At 45.4% G+C, this 21121-nt stretch overlaps 1 protein-coding gene across 1 annotated transcript in view; it reads left to right on the forward strand.

Annotated features, from left to right (window-relative positions):
* Window positions 1-21121, forward strand: part of LOC142930106 (anoctamin-5-like) — a 61925-nt gene that overhangs the window by 16074 nt on the left and 24730 nt on the right. Inside the window, exons 9-13 of the mRNA XM_076072169.1 lie at window positions 64-230; window positions 1601-1698; window positions 2561-2691; window positions 3665-3870; window positions 4573-4778. Of these exons, the coding sequence (XP_075928284.1) occupies window positions 64-230; window positions 1601-1698; window positions 2561-2691; window positions 3665-3870; window positions 4573-4778 (808 nt within the window). The remainder of the gene's footprint in view (window positions 1-63; window positions 231-1600; window positions 1699-2560; window positions 2692-3664; window positions 3871-4572; window positions 4779-21121) is intronic.

Below are 21121 nucleotides of genomic sequence, written 5' to 3' on the forward strand. Positions count from 1 at the left end.
CATCAAAACTGATTGCCCTGTTTGATGTTTGTGTCCATGTGTGCCTTTGTATCACACCCACAGAGATGCCCAAGACGCAAGGAGAATATGAGTATCGGCTGACGTTCAAGAAATTCTTATTTCAGTTCGTCAACTTCTACTCGGCGTCTTTCTACATTGCATTTTTCAAGGGGAAATTCATCGGCTTCCCCGGAAGCTACACTTACTTTGGAAAATGGAGAATCGAGGAGGTGTGTAGATCTGAGGGGTTGGCCCCTCTGTTTTCTATGCTGTTTGTACAACATTTTTATGTTTTACTTTTGTAGTTGATATTTTTCCCAACAATTGTCTTCACACCGTGCTGTTGGTGAAATGTCGAAATAAGGACTCTTTCTTTTGGAACTCTAAAAGGCCTCATTGTCTTCACACCTGGTCACCAGCTCTAGCATTAACACAGTCTCCGGAGTAAAACAGTTTTCGAAACCAGACTTGAGAGAGCACGAGGTCACCACGAGCAGAACACGTGTTAGACTGATGCAATTGGTAACCCAGTTAACTTGAGGGTGTTAGTTTATCACATATTTTGCAAGTAGTACCCTTGTGGTCTCTCATTGGACATTTTCAATTATATACCGTATTTATCAAACGCCATTTATTTAAAATTATATATTTGATCATCCTTAAAAATGTACAGTATTTCAGCCCCCCTCAAGGATATGTTTAGCCACTACCTATGACTCACTGTGGCGCAGTGGAGCACGTTGTGTTAGAGAACGGCCCCGTAATATGATATCAAGAACGAATTCTGGAGTAAGGAATTAAGCAGCATTGCGTTGTGCACACGTTAAATAAATGTCATTAAGACAGTGTTAATGACACGTAGTTTAACATTTACATAATTGCCATTCAGAGTCACCCTGAGTATTTGCAGTCACTCTATGCTTGGAAGAAAGTCCATTGCCCAAAATGTGCACCTGTTGCTCATGTTTCTGTTTGAAGGCAGACTTGTTGACACATGAGATGATTATAATGAGTACATTTGGTGTTATATTAAGGTGCCTACTTCTCCTGCTGCAGATTTGTAGGAAATCGTCACGAGGGCGATTCATTGATTGATATCCTCTCAAAAACAATACACATAAAGGATAAAGAATACAGCTTATTATTTAAGTGCCTCTGTGTTTTCTACCAACTTAATTTCATGTTTTACGATTATTATATTTACTAGACGATGCTCTGCAATTAAACTCACCTGATACTAAACACCAACTGCAGTATGCATGTTGTGTGTTGAACTTATTTTGCACCGTACACAGCCTGCATCGGATGTGTGGGGGAAGGACAACAAACAAAACATTATCAGATGCGCCACCATTTTCTTTATTTAAAATACATGAGGGGGAGGGGGAAAGTGTTTCTTATAATCTGGAGAATATTGATATTCTTAATCACTGTCCCCTCTAACATATGGAGCCGTCAGTTTTGCAGTGTGCAATTGACTGAAGAGAAGAATGTGAGAGGATCATTAGAAATGATGTGTGGTATCCATATATGTATTACCCAATATTTCATATCTTCAGTGTTTAACCTGAATCTATTCTCCACCTCATCCCCCCTCCAGTGTCCCCCAAACGGCTGTCTCTTTGAACTGACTTCTCAACTCACTGTCATCATGGTAGTGAAGCAGATGGTTGGCAATTTTCAGGAGGTCATCATCCCGTAAGTATCGCATGAACACATGATAGCTGTGAAGTCTGATTACGGCGTTTCCTCGTGTAATGCGGTAGATGCGTTCCTGAAAATTTCCGCGTGAAGTAAAAACGCGCAAAGCAAGGAATTACTGAGTTAATCACATTTGCACAGTAAAATCAACCTGCAGTCATCCCATGGTGGGATAAATAACTCAGGCTAGGCTGCCGTGTTACTGTATCATTCGGCATGCTTTATCAAACTGCTCAGCCGCGCAACTCAAGACAGTCGTTCATCGTCGACTGCTCAGGAAAGCATTATAATGGCCGCGTTCAGCGTTTTAACAGTGTGCATTCCACATTATAATGGACACGTTCCACGTTGTGTGAAAAGTTTTCCCAAATATAGGAACCATGTTACAATGAAAATGTGTTGTGTGAAAACGCATTCAGCGAAAAGTCATGTCGACAGCTTGTTAGCAGTGTGCACTGGTTAAGCAGTGAACACCAGTCAACTGGACAAAGTTCACCTCGTTAGTATCATGTGATATTCCGATCAGACGCTTCGTACATAGTTTCATAATATTAGACAAGCAACTCCCATGACTGAAAGAGTGTAGTGGATTGACAACGGGCTAAATGAAAAACAGCTACTACTTAGGTTTTAGCAGTTGTTTTGTACAGCTCTCTGACATGTTTTGTGTCATACCGCATATTGTTTGGCATGTCTTGACGTTTCGCTCCACGTGCTTGGGATATTCACATGATACAACCTGAAAACGCAGTGGAAAGCTATGAAATAGCAAACCTAGAGTTGATGAACAAATGGATATGCACGTGTGTAAGGGTGTCTCTGTGTCTGCACATGCGTACCTCCCCCCTCAATTCCCCAGATGGTTCAGCAATTGGTGGGCCCAGCGTCGGGCCAAGCTAAGGCCTGAGGCTGTCTACACGCGCTGGGAGCAAGACATGGACCTACAGCCCCAGAGCCCACTTGGACTCTTTGATGAATACCTCGAGATGGGTACAATGAGCTCAGAGGATCACACTACGGAGTCAACGCGTTTTACTTTATTATTAAAAAAAACACACACAATTGGGTATCATTTGACTATATAGGCACGTGTGTACGGCCCCTGGGTATCTGTCGGACATTGTTGTGGGAGGGAAATTACCCACACTTCGGGTTGTTGAAGGCAGGGAGCACAGATGTAAGAGCTTAGATGTACAATACAACAATGTAATTTGCTGCACTGTCCTCTGCTGCTCACAACCCCACAATAACTATTGCATGGTCACCCATGCAACCAATTTTCAGGCTCAGCTCTCCTTAACTTCTGGGATCTGATTAAATCTGACGCGTACTGGGTGATTTGGCCATAGGCACCAATCTATGGATATACTATAACACAATTGTCTTTGAGCATGCGCGTATGTGCATATGTACGGAGTTAAGTTTTAGAAACAATAGGAGCACATATTTGCTCCTCTTGTCTGCTAACCAATGCAGCTACATTGGTCAGCTTGGGTTGACGTTTCTCCCCCTTACTATTTATTTAAAACTCTTGTGCATCATGTCCACTGTGGTTAACTGCTGTGATTTGTTGGCATTTCAGCCACAGTGCATATGCCTAAAAATGTGTGGTACGGTTAATGGAGTCCTCAATACAGGATGTGATCTAGTTATTATAGCCACCTAGTGGTGGAAAATGGTGCGAAAGAAACCCAGGTGAACCAGAGCTGAGCATTAAAGATGGTAGTGGCTGGTCGCATCTCAGTGGCCAATGTAATGGACACGATAATTTTGTGAACAAATGATACGAAAATGTGATCATATTTTGGGGTCTCCTTTGACTAAAACACATTCAATGTATTGAAAACATGTTTTGTTTGCTTAAAGTAATCACAACATAACAGCATTAAGAGTGTGTGTCTATATCCTGTTTCACTCATTATCCTATCCTTGCCCCCCTACCCATTCTCAAAATATACCCCAGTTATCCAATTCGGGTTTGTCACTCTCTTCGTGGCATCATTTCCACTTGCGCCATTGCTCGCACTGCTGAACAACATCATCGAAGTGCGGGTCGACGCGTGGAAGCTCGTAACGAAGATGAGGAGGCCTGTGGTTTCGCGAGCAAGAGGAATTGGAGCCTGGGCCGACATTCTGAGTTTCATTGCCACCCTCTCTGTAATCACCAATGTAAGTCGCCAGATTGTCCGCTCGCTTTCTCGCTCAGTATCCCATCTTATGAGTGACATAACATGTCATGTTAGCCGTGTGGGTTCTTTTTACCATACTTCACCATTCTGGTCATGGCAGGTTTGAGAAGAGGTGTAGTGGGGGACCAGGAGCGGTTCGGGTATCACTCGTCACTGATGTTAGTCGTAGCTGGAAGTCAATTGCATGTGTGCTGAATTCAAAGTGCAGTGCACGAATCACTGCACCACCGCTCCTATCCACTCTCTCCCAAAATCGCAAAAGGTAAAGCCTTGCAATTGCTTGCTCATGTCACTGCTGGCAGAAGGGCCTCAACTAAAGGTAGCTCTAGAGAACCCCTCTACACGGTATTTGGCCTACTCTTCCATGATGACCAGACATGTTGTAAGATGTGGAATTACCTGCGCTAAAACAGTGATGAACCCATTTATATTGCTAATTGGACAGAGGTGGGGGAGATTTAAGAAAATGATCCATTGCTTCAACTGTTGTGTCAGGAGACTGAACTGACGACTGCCAGATTGCAAGTCCTTATATGGTAACCATTTCACTCTGGCAGCAACCCCCCAAATTGTATTTGTGAAAATTAATGTAATTGCCAAGGTAAGATGTTCAGAAGCCTTGGTCAAATCATTGCATGCTAAGTGACCGCTATCGCTGTGCCTCCGTATGCTAATTCCACAGTCATGCATCTTGGCGTTCACAACGGACATCATCCCACGCCTGGTGTATTATTATGGATACTCAGCAGAGTATGGCACAGGTTCGCCTACAATGCATGGGTACACGGAGGACAGCTTTTCAATTTTCAAGATCAGCGACTTCAAGGAGCAAAATTATCCCAACATCCTGCCAGCCTGGTTTGATCCGGCAATCCACACAACCTGCAGGTTTGTGCCATTCAGTGTCATGCCCAGCTATCGGGGGTGCCGTCCCTGCGAATGTGATGCACTGATGTCTGGGTGTGTTGTCCAGGTAGATGCGACATCCTTCTGGGTGTGGCGTCCTCCTGGCTCCGCCCCTTCCTGATTAGGCTCGTTTTCTTCCTCTTTTCACTCCGTGACTTTCCTTTTAAGACCCACACTTCCCCTAGGCCCCACCTCTGTTTATGCCCTGCCCCTTACCGTGGACACAGGGTTTGGCTTAGTTGGGTAGTAAGGGGTTGTGGTAGGGTTGGGGGAAGAGTGTGCATGGTGGGTGGGGACAGTAAAGGGGGTGGGGGGGGGAATTGGAGGGGGGGAGCAGTGGGTACGGGTGGGATGGCTTCACAACCAAAGTCCCACTTAGAGAAATATAATAATAGATTGATATAAATTCTAGCTCATTGTTACCTTGCTAAAGAGTAATGTTATTTATTTATCTATCGATCCACGACTGCTTAATTGAGTCTCAAGATCCCTTTGCAGGAAGACCGTGCATTGGGATTCCAGTTTAAGGTGGTCTTATGCATGTGGGATGCAATAAGAGGTCCTGGAGAACCCATGATATTGAAATGAAGCTTAAAGGTTTACACAGACATGAAACCACTTGGTCTACAGCCATCTTCTGGTCACCTCAGCACAGATAGTTAAGAAATTGATGCGATCTACCAACCCTTTTCTCTAACGTTTTTGAATTGCTGGCATACACAACTATAATCAATATAACCATATTGATCGATATTTAATATAACCTTACTTGACTATGATCAAATCACCACGAATGCAGCTGATCTTAGACTATGATCAAATCACCACGAATGCAGCTGATCTTAGATTCCGGAAGTCAAGCCGGCTTGAGCCTTGTTCGTGCTTAGATTGATGATCACCATGCACAATGCAGGTGCAGTAGGCGACTGTGGAGCTAGGTTGTCAGCAGTGGGTAGTTCAGCAAAATTAACAGTTGTGCTATATTGCTCTCCCATTATCTGTACTCCCTGCCTTCGCCAACCTGGCATGGACCAGCGTGAACCATTGTCAAAAGAGCCCCCACAAGCTGCACGTTGTGGGAAGGCCCTCTTTCAGAAGCGGATTTTTTTAAGGGCTGTGAACGCATATACCGTTTGTGCACAACCATACTTGTTCAATTTAGCGCCAACTCTACTTTCGAGGCACTTTGCTCAATATAGTCCATGCGTGTTTGTGGTTGTACGTGTGTAGGTATCCAGGTTATCGCTACCCGCCGGATCATCCCCAAGCCTACTCCGTCACCAAGCAGTACTGGCAAGTACTGACGGCAAAGCTGGCCTTCGTCATTGCCATGCAGGTACACATCAACATGCACACACACACACACATTCATAAACCCATTGAAAGATAAAGGTACAGCCCTCCAATTACTTGCTCATGTCACTGATGGCAAAAGCGCTCCTGCTATAGGGAGCTCAAGAGAGACCCTTAAGATGTATTTTTACTGCTCTTCCACACTGGTCAGACGTCTTGGGAAGATGTGGGAGTTCCCACACTGGACAGAACCAAACTCAGCCGACCAATTGACTGGATGTATTCCATTTACACTGCTAGGTGGATAGAGGCAGTGGAATGTAAAAAAAAACTTTCACCATTGTTTACACTCCCACGACCAAAGATCAATTCACACCCGTGACCTCTGGATTGCAAGTCTAGTGTGCAAAGCCTTACACTACTGCACCATCGTATAGACTCATCTGTGAGCAGTTGTTAAGGTCAGCAGAGCAAACCGTGATCATTGTCAATGGGTCATTACAGATAATGCCAGTAATGCTATTACACCTCACAATTGCACAGTATTTCTGAGATCACAAATAATAGTGGTAATACAATACTTTCATCATGCAGCAGACGATTCATGTTGTTGATGCAATTTGTCACACGTAAGCATGTGTGCTTGTGGGAAGGGGAGCGGCTGCGTTGTTGTTTGTGAACTGCGCTACCAATCCTGTGTGACCGGAGTACTATTTCTGGCCACAGCCAACAACAGTGGAAAATATTAGAACCAGTGTTGAGCTTCCCTTAAGTTGATTCTGTCTTAAAATGAGTACTTGATGAAGTGTGTGAAAATCATCACTGGCGAGATAAAGGTGCACACCACCCCCACAGGCACTGTGCGAACCTTCATAGATGCACTTGTCTCAGTCTGTGAAAGGCTACACAGGGAATCTTTGTAGTGGTGACATGGCCGAGTGTAAGTGTTTGTTGATTGTTGCGGTAATTTGCGGCTGCCCAGGTGAATACTGTGGGTGCATAGTGAACGTAAAAAACCCATTAAGTAATTCAAAAAAAGTGCCTCGGTATAATTTGCCAAATGTTCAAAAATTACTCAAATGACTTAATTTAATTTGGGAAAAACGACGTAACAATATAATATCCCTAGGCTGCAGGTCCCCGGAATAGTTGACCTGAGATGTAAAGCACTTTGAGATGCTGCCATATTATATTTAGTAAGCACCCTTTACATGCAAATCCTGAAACTGAAAATCCTTTACCTGTGTGTGGACGTGTGCAGCACGTGGTGTTACTCACGAAGGCCTGCATTGCATACATCATCCCGGACACGCCATCCCATGTGCGCGCCTGCATGCGCCGCGAGCGCTTCGTCGTACAGACGATTCTGCAGCAGGCAGAGCTGGGCCGTCTCCGTAACACCCTCCTCACCGATGCCCCCAGCTCACCGCCATCGCCTCAATTCCACGTTGAGGATGAGCAGGCAGAGATGGGCCTGCTTCGCTGCTCACTGCATAAGGAGTCTCCTGGCGTATTGCACCCACCCCAGCGGTGCCACATGGAGAATGAGCAGGCAGAGAAGACTGGTGACGACTCACTGCTGAAGGGATCCGAGGAGGAATCAAGCAGCGAGGATTCGTCAACTGTCTTCTACAGCATATAAACTACTCAGACTTTTAAAGGAGGCTGCTATCCTAACGCTGTTTGCACGTGGACAAGGACATTGCAGTCGAGGACTATCTGTATATATATATTAATAAATAGTTTATGATTTAACATGTCTCAATCATCTCATGTCTTTTCATACGAATCACGATGTGAATGAGGAAAACTAGAAATTATTGTTATTTTGTAAATATTTTTTATTTTGGTTTAACACGTAGGCTTTCGGGCCCAATATCATCCATAGAGGTGTGTTTTGGGTTAGATCGCGTACATATATAAACGTGTCGTTAAAACCCACCACCACTCGATACAGCCAACTAGTAAGGGTTGTCATGGAAACAGAACAAGCCAATTCGTCACTGGTACTTTGGAGAGCCAAGCCACAACATTTATAATCGGAGTACGACGTTTTGCCAGTAATTACAACTAGCTTCATCAGGCGACAGCCAGATTTGTGACACTCTCGCGCAAAGTGGGGGGGGGGAGATTACCGAGTCAACGTACATTATGCATGTGCATAATGAGAGCATTTTGATCTTGTCCTTCCTGTCTATTGTGTATTAAAATAGCCGTACCAATGGTAATCCCTATTGAAGTATGGTGCCCTTTATAGGCATGCATTTAAATAATGTATTATTTGTTGGCACCCGTGTTCAGCAGTAGCAGAGCACACGTGCCAACAAGGACACTCAGTTGATTTTAATGTTGAAGTTCTGTGCAAAACTAGCTACTGCTGGCCAAGAATAATTCGAGAATCTATCGAAATTGAAAGAAAAATTTACCGTTCGGATAGCTACCGCCTTTGTGCTGTGTGGAAGCGACCCATCAAATAGTACATTAGATGAAACTCCGAGTACCCACTCAGGAGGTATAGTGGTAAAGCAGTGGAGGAAAAAAAAGCAAATTTTTAAATTTGCCCTTGTTGAATGATAGAGTCGAGACACACAGCAAGCGAGATTAAGAAAGCGCATCGGAAGAAATAATGGAGGTGAGAGAGAGAAACAATTGCCTCCTGGAGAAGGAAAGGCATTCCTACCGAGGGAGACAAGTTGACAAAGATTTTGATAATGGGAACCGGTGGCGTGGCTCGATCTTCCCTAGGTGCGCAACACGCTACCGAAAGAAAACTAAATCCTATTCAAAGGCTAAAATAAGCTCCATTTTTTGTATAAGAGCCGGATAAACAATAACCCCATCCATAGACTGAGGAAGAAAGGGAAGAGCCTGAACAAAGGGGAGGAGATTACGACGGAGATGGGTTGGAGGTGGAGAGAAGGGGAGAGGGGAGGCCGTAAAGGTGGCTGCACATTCAAGGAAAGCGGCGTAGAAAGAGTTGAACGGGGACATGGAGACAGTAGAGACAAGGGTGGAGAAAGAGGAAGGGAGGATCTTTCAGTGCTCGCTACAGGAAACCCACAAAACTGAATTTCCTAAACTCGTGTCGCCTCCGTGACAGCAGCACCACGAACGCCACAGACTCACGCTCCCCAAATCGACAATACCATCTCCATTGCCGACCAGCCACGAGATGGCTGCTCTCAACACCTCGGTCGTGGTGTAAGCAGCAAAAGACTTCCGGCTGGTGAGCATCCGGCCATTGCGAGGGTTGGAAATAAACTGAAGCACGGGGCGACTCCCACAACCTTCGGGTATTTCCCAACTGGATGACGTCTTGGGACGAAGCCAGAAGTAAGCCAAATACGCACTCAATAAATGGGACAAAGATCCCAGAGAAGCCTCCAGAAATGTCACAGGAGGCTCGGGTGTGAGAAACCAGACTCCATGTGGGGTCCTCCAGACCTCTGCCCTCCAGTTCATCAACATTTGTAAAAGCAGGACGTCTCAAAGGTACGTAGCATGGGTGAGGACGATGTTGAGAACCACGTTCCATGATTAGGCGCTTTGACAGGTTGGGATCCGAGTAAACTTTTAATGGACCTCACCCTACGACATTACGGATAGAAGGATAGTGTGCCGGCACAATCCGGACACCCTGCTACACCGAAACACTCTGCTGCATCAAACTCCCTGGTACAGCTAAACACTGGCACGATTACGCTCAAATACACACAAACTCTCGCTCAGCCAGTTGGTACACAGGTTGTCAGTTGTGGGGGACGCGGGCCCCCGGCTCCCCACCCGGGGGAGGGCTGATCTCGAGAGGGCTGCGGGCTCCGGACTCCTCGCTCGAGTGAGAGCAGCCGCTACTCGACTCCTCGCTCGCGGGGAGAGGGCTGCCGCTCTCCGGCTCCTCTCTCTGGCTCCAGATCCACCCAGGACGGAGATCACAACCCCAGTCTCCTCCAACAGCTACCACAGACACAACAAATCCGTCAACATCAGTTGGTTGACACCGAGGCGACCGCAAGGCAAACACCGGCTTAAAGCTAAACGATACGCATGGAGCTGCATCTCACAATGCAGTGCACAAAAACTGATTAAATATTACAGATTTAAGTTTGCAAATTAACACAAAATTCGTTCTCAATTTTAGTTTTCCAAATGCGCTATCGGCGTAATGTCAAGAGACAAATAAATCATCCATTCGTAAATCTCGCATAGCCGTGCAGGCCCTGTGTCATAAAATGCGGTGGGTGGCCTTTTATCTTGTACACAATAGGAGCCAACACTTTCACATTAGCTGTGTTATGAGAATGTGCGGCGCACGAGAGTCAAGCTGAAATTGTTATTCTCAGAGATGGAATTAGGAAAATGAAGTGCAAAACCCAAGTTTAATGAGACTGTAATTTTGTGCAGTCGCTGGTGACGGGGCTCGGACGATCGACTTGATAAGACTTGAGACCTCGGTTTCAACCCAAGCAGTCAAAATCCAGATTCAAGCCCAGAATCTCATTATTGCCAACGCACCGCTTTGATCTCTGAGCCACCCGTCCACTTTGCATATATAGTGTTATCATATATTTTATCTGAATGTCACCGCTGTACACTCAATTTTAACGGTGATTTTCAATATCTACCTTTGGGATGTTTGCCAAATTCACAGATATTTTTTAAGAGTGACAAGAGAAAACCCATGCATCTTACGTGACACTTTGTTGTGCTCTGCATTGGCAGTGATTGAATAATGCTTAAACGTATTTGAGTTATCGACAAATGAGTTTTAAGTTGGTAATAATAAACTAATATTACCGCGCACAATTTTGGAAACAAACTTAACATTGAGCGCCACTCGGAGGCGATAAGTACACTCAAACTTTGCACGGGCAGTGTCGTACACCTACTTGCTGTACTGCCTCTTACCAGCTGGAGGCGGGTGGGCTCACGCACGCCACGTACGCACCTGTGCGTTGCGATGGAGGATGTCCAAGAAGGAGCCGAGGCCCAGGCTGGGGAGGTTGCGCGAGTCAAAAGCTCGGCAAGCTGCTTCTCCACGCGTGACAGCGCGGGTAGGCACAGGGGCTCTGCCATCTTACTTGCGTGGCTCAGCAGACGGACCAGATGCTTGGCTACCGCCTCTGCGAAGGAGACAAGCAATGCCATTGCAGGAGAGGACAACGATGCTGTAACTCGCTCCAATAGGCTCAACAACTGCAACTCTCTCTCTGCCCTCCCACCCCCCACGTCTCATCTACGGCCTCCCGATAAGTTTCATCATCACTCTCCAGATGACTCAAAAAACAAGTTTAACACGAAGGCCTTCGCGACCAATATTACCCATAATAGAGATTTTTGGGTTAGGTCACATAAATAGTGCATATTAAAGCGTATTATTGAGTGCATGTTTACATGATCTAACCCAAAAATCTAGATGGACTAAAAAAACCACTGGCAGACTTCTCGCACCCGTATGCAAGACGATATCGCCCCAATATTCGAATTGTTCAACTATCCCCCGAACCAGTCCAGGATTAATTTCAAGATCACACTCAGCATTCTGAAGGTCCTCCGTGGTCTGACCCCCTATGTACAATACAAGAAACTACATTTTATTCAGATTGTGCTTTCGATATCGTGTAATGAGACGGAGTATCCACTCGGATCTCTCACGGAGCAGCGGAACCCGTCCTATTGGAGAATGGCCCGCAGAAGAGAACATCACAAAGCTACCTCTGACATTGCTTCTAGTGACCTCTGGTCCACAGAGTAAAGGGAAGCACATTCCCACCCACTCTGTTGAGCCGATATTGGACTTGGTCAAATTAAGTGCATAGCCATTTATTTAGTATGTCTTGGGTTTTTTTGACAGTCATTAATGACCGAGCTGAGACCATCAACTGGCTGCACTTGACAAAAGCAAGTTTAATCACAGGTGGTTACCCAGATTCGAACCCAGGATCTCAGCGTTTCCAGTTCAATGCTAATAATCTCTCTCAGCCACCCGGGTCATCTCGACGTAAATTTGACAAACTGATGCGTCGTGATATGCCAAACTCTTACTAATGCATTAGTAATAATCGAGACGAGATGTGAAATAAGGTGTTTAGAGAAGCTACGACAATTCAGCGCGCGTGCAATCCAGTAGACTCTTGATTATCCGTGTGCGGTTTATCTGATTTGCGGATTAACCACGCACATGAGATTTTTACTTATTAATAACTCATGGATTTTCCCTTAGGCCCAAATTAATAATCTAAAAATAGTTATACATTGTAATTCTTGGAAATGTTTGTTACAAGTCACGTGCTTATATCGAGCAAATATGTGCGCCCATGAATCCGAAATCTACGTGATCACTTCGACAGTACAGTAGTTGCATATCTTTACAACAGTGGGTGGAGTTTGATTGATGGTGATTGGCGTGGCTCTGCTATCCACTTAGAGGGCCGAGTCTTCTGCTCGGGAGCAGGAAAGTTTTATCACCGACCACGTGCATCGATCGGTTGATCGTTAGTTTGTGGCATAGAGATCCACAGAAAATAGATATCTTTGGATCATCCGAGATTTTTTATCATCCGCAGCCATCTTCCCCGTAATTAGCGCGGATAATCGAGAGTCTACTGTATGTGAAAATTTGTCTCCTTACTCCCCGGAAGAAGCGGCGGTCTGGTGTCGGGAGTGCTGATGTTGCCGAGAAACGCGGCCGGTTTCTCCTTGACCACGAGGTCGCGAGGAGTCTCGAGGGAGCCACAGCACAGAGCCAACTGAAACAGCTTCCCGGCCAGCGTGTCCCCTTTCACCTGCCCCAGGAAGTCCTGCACACACTGTTGGTGGAAACAATAAAGGACCCAAACCACTTGCAGCCATATCACACTGTTGGGACAAATAGAGGGTGACACATGCATAGATGTCCGACCAATTTCAATGCCCCCCTTACTTTTGTCTCAACGTGTGACTGAATTTTGTGAAAGCGATGGCCCTAAATATTATAGAGGAGAGTTAATTCAGTGGTAGAGAAAGTTTTTTGATAATGGTGGAAGTATCCACAGACTTGAAACGTATGGCGATTATCACTCATTAAATAATTCCGAGGACAAATGTATTATGGAAAATCTTTGACAAATGTACGCAAATGCATGAACTTTCTCGCACGGTAATTTTGTTGCATTAAGTCCAGACGCCATGGCCCCCACCTTCTTCAGCTTATTCACAAAGATGTCATCGGCGTTCTGGAAGACCTGCAGCACCATCTCGGTCGCCGGCTGTGTCGTGAACTGTCGGCGAAGATCGGCGCTCGTCCCTGGCAAGGGGAACGACTCCAACAGGTATTTCTTGATCTTGTGTGGCCGGCCCTCCACCTCCTGCTTGATGTCACACTCAATGCGAGCCAGCCCACGGTCCATCGCCTCCCGCTCGCCTTTCTGGGCCTTGCCGATCACCTAAACAAACAACACAATGTTAGCAACTGTGGCGGCCACAGGTGCAGGGCAGTGCTGTAGTTGCGATGATGGATCACGTGATGGACGAGTGGTTCAACAGCGAATGCAAGGTGTGCTGCTAATGCACGATTGCAATCGAGAGATGGGATTGGTGGATCATCCTAGCAGCAGTGGCTTTTGGCAAGCCATCGAACAAAGACAGTTACCCCATCACTCGCTTTCAGATGGGCTTCTGCGGCCAACTGGAATGCTCTTCCTTCCGATATTAGGAAGCCATTGGAGCTATGCACTTTTAAATCTAGATTGAAAACAATTTCTTTAGAACTGCTTTTTGTGTTCAGTTTGTTGCCCTCCACACCTCCGATTAGCACAGTTGGCTACGTACAGTGCGAAAGAAGTTCAACATATATACTTGTGGTTTTACCCAATCCAGTAATTTCTGAGTACTTGTTTAGATTTGCAAATTTTGATTCTGACGCCGGCACACATGTCCTCCTCATTCATTAATAACAACACGGGATTTTTTTTTACATTATTTTTGAAGCATATAGAAATGCAGTTTTGGATAATACACCCGCAATATTAACTAGGGCGACTCCTGGGATCGAATCGCGAACCTCTGAAACAAGCGACAAATGCACAAAGACTCGGGAAAGAATATTTCTGTAAGGAACGGTACAGTGAAATAGGCCTCAGCCTTCAATACGATATATATTAACATGATGTACTTACACGAGCAGTTACTTCAGTGCTCTTGTCGCAGCACTGCACTCCCAAAACTGAAGTCGTGTTGGAAGTCTGTCTCAGACTGCATGACAAAAGGATACACCACATTCACTTGACAGGGAGACAGGTGTGAAACTTGTGTGCCTGAGCAACTGAGGATAGCTCAGCATTGTGGCCGTGTAAGGCAAACGCAGGGGCGGGGGAATATTGGTAAAAGGCTGATGCAGTGTCACTCTCAGGTGTGAACACAGCGACACGTACGTTGTGGCTGTGTGTCAGCAATTCCAGAACGCATTTAATTCAGAAAGTAAACCCCCTCAAGGGCAACAACAATACATACTTGAGGCAATCTTGATTTGAAGCTTTCTCGACTGCAGGAATCCACACTCTTTGGTTCTTTCGGTAAAGTCACGTAAAATCGAGGAGGAGGCCGCTTTCCTACCTGACAGTTACACGCTAATTTCTCACGTTAACATCACTAGCCCTGGACACTTCTTTATGACCCATGGGCTACACACATTTCAAACCATTTAAAACAGTCTGCCTCAGTAGCACACCAAGGCTTTATCACCTGATGACGGACGCTTGTGTCGCACCCGAAACGTCGTGATTTATTTTATTTTATACCTACGTGACTTTACCGAAAGAACCAAAGAGTATAACTTGAGGCATCCAATAATAATACAATTCGCAGTCAACAAGCGACGCAATGCATACACACGTACACACACACACACGCTCGTACACGCAGGCACGGCACGTAGGGAAATGCCCAGAGGTATGCTGGTGATACGGATGCCCAGATCGTGAATATCCGGAGCCCCGTATCGTTCCATGAGATGCTTCAGCAAGTCCGGCACCTTGAAGCGTGCCATCACTCCTTTGCCTCGGGAGCTGCGGCTCTTGGCCACGAAGGTCCTAAACTCTGCCGCAAACAACAACAACAACACGAGCGGGTTACGCAGAGCGCATGCTAGGGGAGCAACGACGACGCATTGATTCGGACGTGATCATTCATCCTGAAGATCGCGATATGCACACCGGATCGCGTGCGTAAGAATTTATGTTTTAGATTTGTATACGTTGCGTGTCATTGTTTCACATTGTCCAACACCCACCCACTCCAGTCACTAGAGCCGGCTGTGTTCACGTTTTAAAACAAGGCGTTGAATCTAGAATTTATTCACGAGCCCTCAATCGCGATAATCGATTGATTCGCGACATGGGTGGCTGGGGTGGCGCGTATCGCTTCTGTTTATGTCTGCAAGGAATCACTTGCTGAGCCTTCGTATCATTTCAAATACCAAACAAATTCATGCATCAGTAGCACTGGGGCCTTGAAAAAGGGAAAAAAAATCCGATAAGCGACGTTTCGGGCAATGACCCTTCTTCATATTGCATAGAAAGGCCAGAGAGATTGAGTGAACAATAAGAATTGGAAACTGCACTTCACAGCGATTACCGTGTTTCAAAAGTTATTAGGTAACCATTCATATGAACCTTATGGCGGGACCCCGGGGTCTCATAAGTCCCCGGCTCTTGCATAAACATTATATTATATATTATATATAATGTAAACATTATATTCTATATAATGTAAACATTGTGTTATAATGTAAACATAAACTTTGCTTTTTTTCACCAATGGGTTTGAAGGATGGTGGCAAGTGTTGTCTTGTTAAACTATGCCTTTAAAACTGAAAACTACTTACCTACAGTAGCTCTATTTACATACACTATCTAAAAAATAATTTACTCCCCTCGTCAATCATCGTGTTTCTCAGTGTGGATTTGTAAACACACTTGTTAAACAATACATAAAATAGTACGCGTTTTCAATGCGCTGTTCATATTGTAAAATGCGTTTTTACAAATGTGACTCTACAGCAGTTGCAGAGCCGCACTTTTATATAATTCAGGTCAAAGCCAGATAAACAGTGGAGGATAAACATCGCATGAAGGCGGGGCAATTGTTGTGCAATCATTTCAGGTCAAATTTACAGGTGCGTTTTATTCATGCCACACAGGTAGAGAGTTGAGAGTGAAACCTGGCCCACTGGCATCGTGAATCATGGATCATGAGTCACCCGGACTTGTTGTGTTTGTTTATGGTTGCTATACAAGCCATCAAATCTACACCACGAAGAGAGTTGATGAACAAGTAGGAGAGTGTGTAACTGGATTACATTCATGTGCACAGGCGTTTCACATGTGAATATAAAATAAATAACGTCGACTCAAACGCCACTCTTTAGGATTTGGCACACTCAATAACATTTTAATTGATAAATTAAGACCAACAAACCATAATCAAATGGGTCATGCATCGATGTACCAATTGTGGTTACGGACTGCTAAAGAAGAAAATGATGAATGCAGATTCGAAGTGAGTTTAAACGTGAATCTACACCATTTAAATATATTTTAAACAACCCGTTGCAAACATGACAGTAATTTGAAATGTAGCACTGTACATCAGAACAATTTGAAAGACGTTAGAGATTTGAAACTGTCCAAAAAGAAAGGAGGAAAATAAATGTATTTTTACATAATACAGGTTTTTTGGGTAAGATTGCATAAATATAAAAATATGTCGGTAAACCCACCACCACCCGACACAGCCAATTAGTAAGGTTTGTCACTTAAACAGAACATGCCAATTCGTTACTAGTACAGCACACCGGTTGTGTGTTAGAGAGCAAAGCCACAACATTAACAATCTGAGTACGTCGTTTCGCCAGTAATTACAACCAGCATCATCAGGAGGCAGCCAGAATTGTGGATTTTAAAATGTAGATTTATTTAAATCTAAATAAAAAAACATATGGAGAAACTGGAACATTATTATTACAGAATTTGGTGAGACATGTCGAAAAGAGAATGACTCCAGCTTAGCTTGCAAGAACTAAGAGACACAGTGTGGCCATGTGGCCTTAATGAGAGAGACTGACTCCAGCTTAGCTTGCAAGAACTAAGAGACACAGCGTGGCCATGTGGCCTTAATGAGAGAGACTGACTCCAGCTTAGCTTGCAAGAACTAAGAGACACAGTGTGGCCATGTGGCCTTAATGAGAGAGACTGACTCCAGCTTAGCTTGCAAGAACTAAGAGACACAGTGTGGCCATGTGGCCTTAATGAGAGAGACTGACTCCAGCTTAGCTTGCAAGAACTTAGAGACACAGTGTGGCCATGTGGCCTTAATGAGAGACTCACTCCAGCTTAGCTTGCAAGAACTAAGAGACAGTGTGGCCATGTGGCCTTAATGAGAGAGACTGACTCCAGCTTAGCTTGCAATAACTAAGAGACACAGTGTGGCCATGTGGCCTTAATGAGAGAGACTGACTCCAGCTTAGCTTGCAAGAAATAAGAGACACAGTGTGGCCATGTGGCCTTAATGAGAGACTCACTCCAGCTTAGCTTGCAAGAACTAAGAGACACAGTGTGGCCATGTGGCCTTAATGAGAGAGACTCACTCCAGCTTAGCTTGCAAGAACTAAGAGACAGTATGGCCATGTGGCCTTAATGAGAGAGACTGACTCCAGCTTAGCTTGCAAGAACTAAGAGACACAGTGTGGCCATGTGGCCTTAATGAGAGAGACTCACTCCAGCTTAGCTTGCAAGAACTAAGAGACACAGTGTGGCCATGTGGCCTTAATGAGAGAGACTGACTCCAGCTTAGCTTGCAAGAACTAAGAGACACAGTGTGGCCATGTGGCCTTAATGAGAGAGACTGACTCCAGCTTAGCTTGCAAGAACTAAGAGACACAGTGTGGCCATGTGGCCTTAATGAGAGAGACTGACTCCAGCTTAGCTTGCAAGAACTAAGAGACACAGTGTGGCCATGTGGCCTTAATGAGAGAGACTGACTCCAGCTTAGCTTGCAAGAACTAAGAGACACAGTGTGGCCATGTGGCCTTAATGAGAGAGACTGACTCCAGCTTAGCTTGCAAGAACTAAGAGACACAGTGTGGCCATGTGGCCTTAATGAGAGAGACTTACTCCAGCTTAGCTTGCAAGAACTAAGAGACACAGTGTGGCCATGTGGCCTTAATGAGAGAGACTGACTCCAGCTTAGCTTGCAAGAACTAAGAGACACAGTGTGGCTCAAAAAGCGCGTTGTGACGGAGCGCGTTCCGCGTTGTGCAAAAAGCGTTCCCTAAATTAAAGAAAACGCGTTGTAGTGAAAACGCGTTATCGTGTGAACACTTGGGACAGACCCAGGTGTTGTGGGTTAACTCCCCGAGGTAAACTTTCTTCCAAATTTGTGTTTTATACGCCTTGTGCTCCGCCAATAATTGTTGTGAGTGTCGCTCCTCTGCCCTCTGTTGTTCATGGAGAGAGACTGCAACCTAGTGCCCAGTATCCTCCTCCGCGAGCCTCTTCAAAATGCTGATCTTGACACCGCTGGAAGCAGTCATCGGCCTTGACCTCACCCCACAACAGTGCAATTTTAACAGCTCAACATCAAAACACGATGATGGGTCGCTTGCACCAATCGCACAGCACCACAGCATTGACTCTCAGCTGTTACTTGTGTAGAGGGGGTCACGTGTGTCACCATAATTGCCCTAATCCTGAAACTCGTGCTGCGTAATATTTTCCTTGCCATATTATCTGTGACACACATAATGAGGACAACCGGTAAGTCAAACGAAACCAGAGGTGGGAAACCTGTTCTTAATATTATTAATTTCAGGCAATGTGAACACGACTTTTAGAAACACCGATGCAGCTATACACATGCCAGATTGTCCAGAAATTCAGTTGATACTAATAGGGTTTATTTGCCAGTATTGTACATTATTTAAATTACATTTGTTTGGGCGGCAGGGTGGTGCAGTGGTCACGCCCGTGCATGACATCTGAAGGACTGCCTGGCTTCGCTTTTCTAATTATGGTCCCTTTCTCTGTATGGGTTTACTCCCATGGCAAAACAACAACAAGATACAATGTAACTGGTACTAGCCAAACATCCAAATTACTCCTGCGAAAAGTTGGCAGGCCCCTCCTGAACAAGAGTCTTGAGACTCAGTGAGATTGCTTGTGTGGCGATCGAAACGTCGTGATCCATTATTATTTTTTCTACCTACGTGACTTTACCGAAAGAACCAAAGAGTAAGGATTCCAGCAGTCACGAAAGCTTCAAATCAAGATTAATGAGTGTTTACATGTGGGAGGAAATCGGAGCACCTGGAGAAATCCAAGCAAATGGGGGGGGGCTAACGCTCTATCACAAATCTACAGATGGAACAGGCGGAGTCCACATTATTCGACACCGCCTTCTCTACCTCCTTGACGACCAAGGGGTGGGAGTTGTCGCAATATTTTTGTAATCCACCAACCCTCACCTCTACGCAGTCGTGGATTACAGGCACACATAGCCACCACAACCACCCGGCTAAAGTAGCTGTAATGCACATCTAAAATTCTACAAAAGTTGATGGGGCAAAGGTCGTAGGTCAATTGGTTTGATTCCTATGCGCATTAACCAGTCTCTAACGTATGCACATTTAGATTCGCATTCAGCCGCCAATGGAACAGGTGGAGTCCAAAAGCTAAGTGGATGTACTGATTGTATCTTCATTGCGGGACTCATCCAGCAGTGGATTGACATGGGCTTCAGGTATCCACGTGTGGACGGGCAATAAACACTGGGGCCACCTGGCGGTAAATGTTTGCCGGTGCACATTGGGACCGGCTCACACGTCGCTGGCCCCAGGCAGCCCCCAGCCACTGGCGTGCAACACAGCGAAGGGAATCTCCCACCAATGAGAACCACGCACAACCCATGGTGCAGTCCTATAACTTGGACTCCTAAACACAACAAAACCCATAGCCGCCAACCCACACGGTTTACCCGTATTCTGTTGGGGGAAAGTGAGTGTGTTTATCCCTTGTGATGGGACTTTGTAGGATGGACATTGAGATTTATAAGGGGCACGGGGTGACCAACAAGGTCTGAATTGGTCTGTAATAAGGAAGGCACTGATAAGGGGTTGACAGCGATGCAAACCCCACACAATACAAAACGGCAAGCGGCCAGCAACAACAAAAAATTATAATACATAACTGTCCAATGAGTAATTAGATCATTAAGATCAAAGAAACGTGTTCCTTAAATTGATCAAGTTTATTGTTGCAAGAGTTTGGGAAAACAGGAAGACCGGGTGTGGATTCCAGAGTGGAGCAGTGCAAACTGATAAATCTGAAAAGAAGAGTGAGGTGACCTGCATGGTGGTGAGCGGGTGGGTGAGTAAATGGGTGAGTGTTTGAGTAAACGAGTGGAGGAGTGAGTGATAGGGTGATTGAGTCAGTGACCGGATGCGTGAGTGACTGGATGCGTGGGTGACTGGATGCGTAGGTGATAGGATGATTGCGTGGGTGACTGAATGAGTGGGTGACTGAATGAGTGGGTGAGTGGATGAGTGCGTGATTGAATGGGTGACTGGATGAGTGGGTGACTGGATGAGTGGGTGACTGGATGAATGGGTGACTGGATGAGTGGGTGATTGGATGAGTGGGTGATTGGATGAGTGTGTAATAGGATGATTGACTGAGTGACTAGCTGAGTGTGTGATTGAATTAGTGACGAGATGAGTGTGTGATAGGGTGATTGAGTTAGTGGGTGACTGGATGATAGGGTGATTGCGTGGGTGACTGGATGCGTGGGTGACTGGATGAGTGTGTGATAGGGTGATTGAGTTAGTGACTGGATGAGTTAGTGACTGGATGAGTGGGTGACCGAGTTGTTTAGTTGAGTGCGTTCTTGTGACCTGCAGTGAGGCGCGGTGGTTGAACGCGGAGTGGATGAGATGAAGCGGTCAAAGTGTCTGGTAGACCGAGTCCCTTAACGTGGGTGGAGGAGGGATTCAACGAGGGGAAGTT

The sequence above is a fragment of the Petromyzon marinus genome, chromosome 37 (genome assembly GCF_048934315.1).
Source record: "Petromyzon marinus isolate PM22_M1 ecotype Great Lakes invasive population chromosome 37, UKy_Petmar_22M1.pri1.0, whole genome shotgun sequence".
Taxonomy (NCBI): domain Eukaryota; kingdom Metazoa; phylum Chordata; class Hyperoartia; order Petromyzontiformes; family Petromyzontidae; genus Petromyzon; species Petromyzon marinus.